The sequence below is a fragment of the Mustela nivalis genome (genome assembly GCF_964662115.1).
Source record: "Mustela nivalis genome assembly, chromosome: 9".
NCBI lineage: Eukaryota > Metazoa > Chordata > Mammalia > Carnivora > Mustelidae > Mustela > Mustela nivalis.
The window spans coordinates 115,135,664-115,144,476 of NC_139028.1; the positions used below are offsets into that span (position 1 = coordinate 115,135,664).

General features: G+C 58.6%; 1 protein-coding gene across 3 annotated transcripts; it reads left to right on the plus strand.

Moving 5' to 3' along the window:
- Positions 1–891: 891 nt before the first annotated feature.
- Positions 892–3,908, plus strand: GSTP1 (glutathione S-transferase pi 1). Of its 3 annotated transcripts, none has more exons than XM_082748709.1 (7): positions 892–1,120; positions 1,278–1,313; positions 1,772–1,878; positions 1,968–2,055; positions 3,184–3,287; positions 3,394–3,501; positions 3,656–3,908. In XM_082748709.1, coding segments are annotated over exons 1-7 (633 nt in total). In that variant the 5' UTR covers positions 892–1,119; the 3' UTR covers positions 3,845–3,908. The 3 variants fall into 3 exon arrangements, with proteins under 3 accessions (XP_082604835.1, XP_082604836.1, XP_082604837.1); XM_082748711.1 differs by having other exon boundaries at positions 1,065–1,120; positions 1,278–1,437; XM_082748710.1 differs by lacking the exon at positions 1,278–1,313 and having other exon boundaries at positions 987–1,120.
- Positions 3,909–8,813: the final 4,905 nt, after the last annotated feature.

The following is an 8,813-nucleotide window of genomic DNA, read 5'->3' on the forward strand; positions in this document are numbered from 1 at the left end:
GCCGGGCAGATGTTCCTCCAGCTGTGAGTCAGGGATAGAACCCAGCCCTGGCACCACCTCCCCCACCCCTCCCGGCCCCAGGCAGCTGTGGACTCAAAGGATGCTCCTGAGGAGGCCTGATTTGGGTCTCCCCCACCCAGGCTTTAGAAGGGGAAGATACCTTCCTCGTTCCTGCTGGCTCTGATGGGAAAACCTGGCTGAGAGACGTCTGGTTCAGTCAGGCTCTGGTTCCTGCGGAGGACTCCCGCAGCCACTGAGACACCCCCCAACCCCTGCCCCGACCCAGGAAGGGGCAGCCAGAAGAGGGCTGGGGGTGTTATCCGTTGGCCTGCAGGGAGGTAGGCACCGGGCTCTGCCTGGAAGAACACAACCCCCTCAGGCTCAGGAGGTCCTGCCCATTCAGTCCATCTTTCCAGCCACCCGTATCCCCATGTCCAGTCGGTATCTGAAGAGCGCTTAGACTCAGTCAAAACATGGTTTGGAGATGACAAGGCTTTACAGAAGAAAGACTGAGGGTTAACAAGCTTTTTAAAGTGAATAGTCAAAGTACTGTTTCCCAGCTGTGTGACCTTGAGAAAGTCACTTAACCTCTCTGTGCTTCAGTTCCTCCTCTGTAAAATGGGGATCAGAACAATACCAAGTCCTAGGGTGGTAATCTACATACAGTTCTCAGCACAGTCCTCGGCCCCTAAGGGTTTGCCATAATTATTATTCTGGAGAGAAGAGGTATAAAGTGGATATGCCTATCGAAATTGCATTCATTCGTGCCAGAAGCACTTAATGAGCACCTACTGTGTGCCGGCGCTGGGGACCCGGACCTAGCCCTCCGTGGGCCCTGAGCCTGCGGGTTTGGGCGTGGCCCGGATGCTGGTGGTGGCTGTGCGATGCTGAAGTCAGTGCCCTTCAGGCAGGGTACACGGTGGCACGGAGGTGCGGGTGAGCCCGTCCGGCCCTGCCCCCGCCACACCCAGCCTTGCCCAGGGCCAGGCTCCGCTCGGTGACTCGGCGCATTCCTGGGTGGGGCGAGAAGGGAGGGGGGTTGGGGAACAGACCATAAATATAAGGTCACTGGGCTCGTCGCCACTTCCTGCTGCTTGCTTTTCCACTCCCCCGCTAGCTAGTGAGTAGGGTCTGGACCAAGCCTGGGGTGGGGGATGGGGGATGGGGAGTGGGGGTGGGAGTAAGCATGGGGGTGGGGGGCGGGACCCTGGCTGAGCCACCCCCTCTCGGTGCAGCTCCGTGAGGGGCCTGTTTCACGCCTTGTCCGTCTCTCCTAGTGCCACCCTACACCATCGTCTACTTCCCCACCCGAGGTGCGGCCCCTGCTCCTTCAGGAGGGCGACGGGCACGGGTGGAGCCAGGCCACCTGCTCAGGCTGCTCCCTGGGGTCCAGCCGAGGCCGAAGACAGGACCAGGAGTCCCGGGCCGTGGGGCGGGGTCGGTGGGGCGGGGGCGGAGCCTGGACGGCAGAGGCGGGGCCAGGTCCGGCTTTCACGAGGTGCCATCCTCTTGGTGCCCGGCCTGGCTGCACTGTCCCTCTGCCTCTGTTCCCATCCTGGGGCACCATGGGTTGGGGTCTCCGCCCCTGTCTCCCTCTCCAGGACGGCACTGGGGCCGTGGTCGCCACTGCTTCCCCATGGTTTATCTCCTCAGGAGGCTCAGAAGCTAGAGTTTCTGTCCCGTCCCCACACTCTGGACCCCCCTCCCCAGGGCGCTGTGAGGCTGGGGTCCCTGCACGTGTCCCACCACCCCGTTCTCCCCTCGCCCCCAGGCCGCTGCGAGGCCATGCGCATGCTGCTGGCGGACCAGGGCCAGAGCTGGAAGGAGGAGGTGGTGACCAAGGAGACCTGGCTGCAGGGCCCGCTCAAGGCCTCCTGTGTGAGTGACCCCCCTGGAGGGGGCGGGGGCTGGGCCATTGGGGGCAGCCAAGCTCAGCATGGCTGACAGCGCTGTGCCCCTCCCCCCAGCTGTATGGGCAGCTCCCTAAGTTCCAGGATGGAGACCTCACCCTGTACCAGTCCAATGCCATCCTGCGACACCTGGGCCGCACCTTTGGTGAGTTCAGAGTTGCGGGCAGCGCAGCCTGCAGAGAATCCGATGGGTCCCCCTCGGATGTCCTGAGTACCAGAGTTCCGCTCGTCGGGAGGACAGGCCAGATGATCCCAAGGGAAGGAAGGGCAGGTCATGAGGGCTCTGCCAGCCGGATGGTGCCAGGTGCGTTGCGTGTGCCCATTTCCTGGAAGACAAATCAGAGGAGGCTGCGACCCCGCAGTGTGCGGTCTAGGCAACAGGCCGCTGCAGGCTTCACAGTGGACCTCCCGCCCATGTTCCCCTGTTTTGGTCTCTCTTGAATCTAGAAAATCCGTGCTCAGTGAGCCAGCCTCTGGCCTCCTTACAATGGTGGTAGGAACATGGCCGCAAGAGCTGCCTCTTTTTTGGCAAGCCCTGGGTCCCAGTGGGATGTGGCAATCAGGGAATGGGACAGAGGAGTTGTGGTGGCCCCCAGGCCAAGCCTGCCTTGATTTCTGCAGGACCCAGGGTGGGAGGAGGAAGGCCTCCGGCTGTGGCCTGCCGCTTCCTCTTGCCCCTATGACGCTGCTCAGCACTGCACACAGCCCCACTAGTGCCCTCGGCCCAGTTCCGTCCGGGCTCCCCAAGCAGCTGCTCTCAGGCCCAGGGAAGAAGGGAGGCTTCATTCACCCTTGCAGGGGTGGGGGTGGAGGGACGGATCTGGGGGAGGGGCCTTGGGGCCATTTGGTCAAGAAATTCCTGAGTCTCGGGATAAGACTTGGGATGCGACCAAGAAGGGACATGGTCCTCAGCTGGGCATGTCCCCTTGGGCCTTTTTTTAAAGCTTTTATTTATTTATTTGAGAAAGTAGTCGGGGGCAGAGAGGGAGGGGGCGGGCCAAACAGACCCCACACTGATGCAGGGCCCAATCCCAGGACCCCCAGATCACAGCCCAAGCTGAAATCAAGAGTCGGTTGCCCAATGGACTGAGGCCCCGCGGCACCCCTCCTCTTGAGCTTTCGGAGTTGGGAGCAGCAGAGCTGGGCAGAGCGACCCCTCCCAATCGGGGGACCCGGGTGCCCCAGCCTGAGACCTGTGGGCGTTTGGGGGAGAGGGGAGCAGCGGAGTTCCGGCCTGGACGGAGCCTGACCCGCTGCCCGGCTGCTGCCCCAGGGCTGTACGGCAAAGACCAGCGGGAGGCGGCGCTGGTGGACATGGTGAACGACGGTGTGGAGGACGTCCGCAGGCACTGTGGCCGGCTCATCCACCACAACTACGTAAGCAGGGCCGGGCTGGTGCTCTGGGCCGGGGCCGGGGCCGGGGCCGGGAAGTCACCCTGGCCAGGCATGCTGGGAGCTGCCACTGGATCACTGCCCTTTGCAGGAGGAGGGCAAGGCCAAGTATTTTCAGGAGCTGCCGGAGCGCCTGAAGCCTTTTGAGACCCTGCTGGTCCAGAACCAGGGGGGCCAGGCCTTCATTGTGGGCGACCAGGTGAGTGCTGGGTCCGGCCCGTGGCAGAGCCCATTTCTCAGAAGGGCACACTGAGGCCCAGAGGAGAGCCATGGCGAGCCACCAGGGTCCTGGCTCCCTGCAGCCCTGCCTCTTCTGACCCTGCTCCAGCTCTCTTCTGATCTTGGCCCCGCAGATCTCCTTCGCCGACTACAATCTGCTGGACCTGTTGCTGAATCACCAGGTCCTGGCCCCCGGCTGCCTGGACTCCCACCCCCTGCTCTTGGCCTATGTGGCACGCCTCAGTGCCCGGCCCAAGCTCAAGGCCTACCTGGCCTCCCCCGAGCATGTGAACCGCCCTGTCCACGGAGCCCAGAAGACATGAGCCTGCTCAGCCTGCCCTGGGAGAACGGATGCCCTTTAGAACCAATAAACACCGAGAGAGGAGAGCTGTGCTGTGGTCCCTGAGGGGCTGGAGGGCGCAGGGGACCCCGTACGCCTTCCCAGGCTGCCTCAGGAGGATGAGGGGCATCTGGGCCCTGGAACGGAATTACACAGAGTAGTTCCAGGTCCAGACAGGAAGATGAGACTCTGAGCCTTAAGGAGGCACCCCAGCGGTCTGCAGGAGGGAGGTGCCCTCGCTGGGACCACGCATGACGGCAGCCACCCAGGGAAGCCCGTCGGTCTGAGAGAAGGGCGGCCGTGAGTGTGGCAGTCGCTGACATCCGAGAGTGCCACAGCGTGGTTGCCCACGTGGACCCTGGGAAGTAACACATACCCTTGGAGGGTTTGCAGGAGCGTCAGTGTGGCTCATTTCTTGGGTGGCAGCCGGGGTCACCCCCAGATTGGTGTGGGGTGGCCGGCAGGGCCCAGTGGGCATGTGGCTGAAGGCAAGCCTAGACCTTCTGGTGGCCCGGCTCTTTGGGGACCAAGGGAGGATGGGCGATCCCCCCTCAACTCCGCCGGTGGGAGTCTCCTGCCACCTGTCCAGTCCTAGCCCATCTCTCTGTCCTGAAAAGCTGTGGCTGCCTCCTACTTGGCTCCCTTAGCTGACCTGCACCTCCCCCGTCGCTCATGGAGCAAGGTGGAGTCGGACAGTTCCAGAATGCCTGGTGTGCCCAGCGCAAACCTACCGGTGGCTTCTTGCTACCCTGTGGACAAAGTCCACGGCCTGACCAACCTGCCAGGCCTTCCCTCACAGGAGCTCTCCACTCTCCAGAACATTCCTCACCCTGCCCCACCTCTGCTTACTTCACTGCCCCTCCCTCTACTCCACTCTGTGGGGTCCTGGCCCGCCCAGTCATCTTTCCTCAGAGGCCCCCACTCCTGGGAGGTCAGAGATCAGATCCCATGCTGGAGGCTTAGTTCTCTCATCTAATCCCGTCAGACTCAGAGGAGTGAAGCAGTAAGGCGGCTTGTCCAAGGCCACACAGCTCACATGGGAGAGGCAGGCTTCACGCCCAGCCTGAGGGACTCCCAGGCTTCTCAGGGGTGGTCCTTGGAGAAGGAAGTGGGGAAGCCACCCCCCGCCCGAGGCCAGCAGAGGCTCCTGGTGGAGTGGGCGGGGACACTGGCCTCCCCTGTGGAGGCCTTGCCCCCCACGGTGAGGACTGGGGGTGGACACCAGCGTGCTGGGGAGCCATGGCAGGCTACGGAGCAGGAAGATGACGTAAAATAAGACAAGTAGGAAGAGTGGCCTCAGTGCTCAGGAGGCCATGGGCATCATGGAACTCCATTCCCTCATGCTACAGATGGGGAAACTGAGACCCGGAGAGAAGTTCACTGAGTAAGGTGCATGTGACCTTTCCAAGCTGGAGGCCTGGCCCCCCCTTAGAGGACTTGTGCTCGACGGACCTCAAGCAGAGGCCTCATGCGGAAGGGAGGGTCTTTTGTGCGTTGGATTTGGGGGGCTGGTTGGCAGTTTGGGTTTCTAGAAGATAGCTGGCCTCTTTGGGCGGAATGCGCCAGGAAGGGCCCATTGGTCCCTGAGAGGACAGGGGGTCACCCAAGGAGGTGGAGACAAAAAAATCCTGCAGCCAGAAGGAGGGAATCCAGGGAGTGGTAGGGCCCCTGTTTAGGCAGCTAGGGACAGGCTGGGAGCCTCTCCAGCTAGAGAGGTAATAAGGGACCCCCCCAAGGGCGAGCTTTCTCCCAGCAAAGTGCCAAGTGCTTCCCCCATATTAACTCATTTAGTCTTCACAGGGGAACCCGCCTAGTAGATGATATTAATATCCCCATTGTACAGATGAGGACACTGAGGCCCAGAGAGGTAAAGTAGCCTGCTCAAGGATAGGCAGCTGGTTAAGAGGCCACGGAAGGATTTGAACTCAGGCTCTCTGGCCCCACGGCTTATGCTTACACTGCACTGCTGTAGGAGGGCTTGAGCCACTATTTTTTAATATTCTGGCTCAGGGTGACCGCAGTTATCCAAAGGGGCTTGATAACGCTGGTGACCCCTCTAATTATATGGGGGGACAGGAACCCTAAGAGAAAGGTTGGGCTTCCGGCCTGTCAGGGGCAGAAGTGGGGCTAGTTCCCATCTGAAGGCTGGAACATTTGGGGACCGCTGACTGGCCTTGCTTCCCAGCTGGTCACAGATTAAAAGCTCCCCCCTGCCCTGGGAGCTCCCTGTCCTCAAGAAGCTGCTGTTGAGTCGGGTGGGGAGGCACCCAGGGGGCCGATGTCAGTTCACCCAAGGCAGCTCTGGGAAGGTGGGGGTGAGGGGCACAGGGAGGGATCCCAGACCTCAGGGGTGCATCCCGAGGCTGCTTCAAGGTCTTGAGTTCAAGTCTCAGCTTATGGCTTGCGCCCCCCAACCACACCACCTTTGGTTCCATCCCTCCCTGCATCCCGCCTCTAGCACTTTCCCCCAGCTCTGTTAGGGTTCCAGGTGACTCTGACTTGGGCTCTCTTCCACCGCCCCGCCCCTCCTCCCCCACGTCTCCTGTACCTACCCCATGGGCACCCTTACCCCAGGTGCATCCAGGGGCAAGCAGTCGATCCTCTGCCGACATCCCACTGGTCACAAAGTGCCCCACTGTTTCACCAAGCACCTCCTACAGCCAGACTACTTGGCAAGTCTTAGAGCCTCATTTTACAGATGAGAAAGCAAACAGGTCAGACAGAGCTAAGCGGCGCGCCTACATTCTTTCCTAAACTGCCCCCAGAAAATGCTCTCGGTGGGCTCTGGATGCATCCGGTAGCCAATGAAGTGGTTTTTTAAAATATTCATGTTAGTTAAATGTTTAATATCCTGATCGAAATCACATCAAAGCCACGGGGATTTCAGAAGCAAGAGCATGGGTCCTGCCCAAACCTGGGCCGGCTTTGCTGCAGGCTCCCACAAACGTGCCGGCTTGGAAACTGGGGTGTGTGTGTCAGATGGACGTCTCCTCTCAGAGAACCTGCAGAAACATTTATTCCCCCTCCCCGGGAAGTGGGGAGGTGTTTTTGTCAACAAAATTACCCTTGAGCTCCTATCTTCCCGTTGGAGGACTTTGAACTGGGTGATGGGGCTTGTCCACGAGATCAGGAAACCACTCCAGGATCCTGGGGTTAGGAGCTTTGCTTGCTGCACCTTCGACTTGTTTTCATGAGCCTTGTTCTTAAGAGCAATGCGCAGGGGAGAAAATTAAACGGAGATGTTTGGCTCACCCACCCGCTATGTCAGCGAGACTGGATTCTGGGTTGAGCGTGTGTCCACAAGAATGGGGCTTCTTGAAGATTCAGGCTCAGTATGTTGGTCTTGGAATAGACCTGCTGATGAGGCCATGTCTGTGCAAAGACACCATCCTGAGAGTTTGGAGCGGTCGCATTTTCCTGCTATTCCCAAAATAGGGCAGCTCCGACTTTGGCGCGCAAGCTGGGCTGGCAGCCCAGCTCCAGGCTGGCCGTGTCCCTGTGCTTCTCCTCCTCCACACCCCCCCCCCCGAACCCCCCACCCCCACCCCAGCTGCTAGCCAGCCTTGTCCTCCGGACCCCTGAGACCCAGGCACAGGGCTTGGGGGAATGAGAGAACAGAGCTGGGTCCATCAGGGTCCTCCCCTGACCCGTCCTAGAGAGGGAGAGTGGGAGAGAGAGGAAGGGAGATTTTTAGGTCCCCGCGTCCAGCTCCCAAAAGGCCAGCCCCACTCGGTCCTGCTCTTTTGGGATCCGTGAGTAACCAACTATCTTTTCAACAACAATTGCTTCCTTATCTGTTGGCTTTGCTGCACCTAAAGAAGAAAAATTAAAGCTACAGTTAAAACAGAGACCGCAGGCAACAACCACCCAGCCAGACCACAGCTGAGTTTCGACAGCTGATAAATGCTAATGTTCTAAGTGGCTAATTTTTACGAGATTTGTGCGGCCGTAATAGCTAATGAATATCAAATCGGGTCCAAGCCAACACCATAGGGCCTCGGTGCGGGGCAGAGAGCTTTCGGGGTTCTCATTGCAAAACAGGGCCTCCGAGGTCTCCTCGGCTATTTCCCAGAGGCTTTCTGGTTCCTTTAGTGGAGACACGATGTCTTCTCTGAGGTCGCTCAGTAAGGCTGACTCAGCATGGGGCCTGGTGCATGACAGGTGCCCAGTGGACAGCTGACAGCAAAATTTCTAAGAACCCAGCTTTGAGGATATTGTCATCACCCTGAGCTTTGGCGTTACCTCAAAGTCTCGAGAAAGCCACGCCCCTTCTTTCCCCTTGTCTTTTGTACAAATAAGCAGTTGGGCAAGAGGAGAAAACTAGCGGGTGACTTGACCTCTAGCAAAACTTGAAGGTTGACATTTTTAGCCAAGTCATCCCTGGGGCTCTGGAGTCTAGGACAAAACAAATAAATAATACTACGTTACGATTTCCTCTCCAAGGAAATTTTTTTTTAAACCCATTTTTTTTATGATTCAGTTTTGAAAATCATGTTATTTAAAAATCAGAACCAGGGGTGCCTGGCAGGCTCAGTCAGTGGAGCATGTGACTCCTGGCCTCGGGGCCGTGAGCTTGAGCCCCACCTTAGAGAACAGGGATTAAAAAAAAGTAAAATCTTGAGGTGCCTGAGTGGCTCAGTTGGTTAAGTGTCAGACTCTCAATTTCAGCTTGGGTCATGATCTCAGGGTCATGAGATCAAGCCCCACAGATCGCAGAGTCTGCTTGGGATTCTCTCTCTCTCTTTCTTCCCTGTGCCTCCCCTCTCTGTGCCTCACATTCTCTTGCTTTCTCTCAAAAACTCAAAATAAAATAACTAGGTATTTATCCAAAAGATAAAAACATAGTGATTTGAAGGGGCACATGCACCTCAATATTTATAGCAGCAACCTCCACAATAGCCAAACTGTGGAAAGAGCTCAGATGTCCATCGACAGATGAATGGAGAAAGATG

Coding starts and splice junctions, on each gene's coding strand:
- GSTP1 (XM_082748709.1), top strand. Junction 1,314..1,771: donor CGTCTACTTCCCCACCCGAG/GTGCGGCCCCTG, acceptor CCTCGCCCCCAG/GCCGCTGCGAGGCCATGCGC. Junction 2,056..3,183: donor ACACCTGGGCCGCACCTTTG/GTGAGTTCAGAG, acceptor CTGCTGCCCCAG/GGCTGTACGGCAAAGACCAG.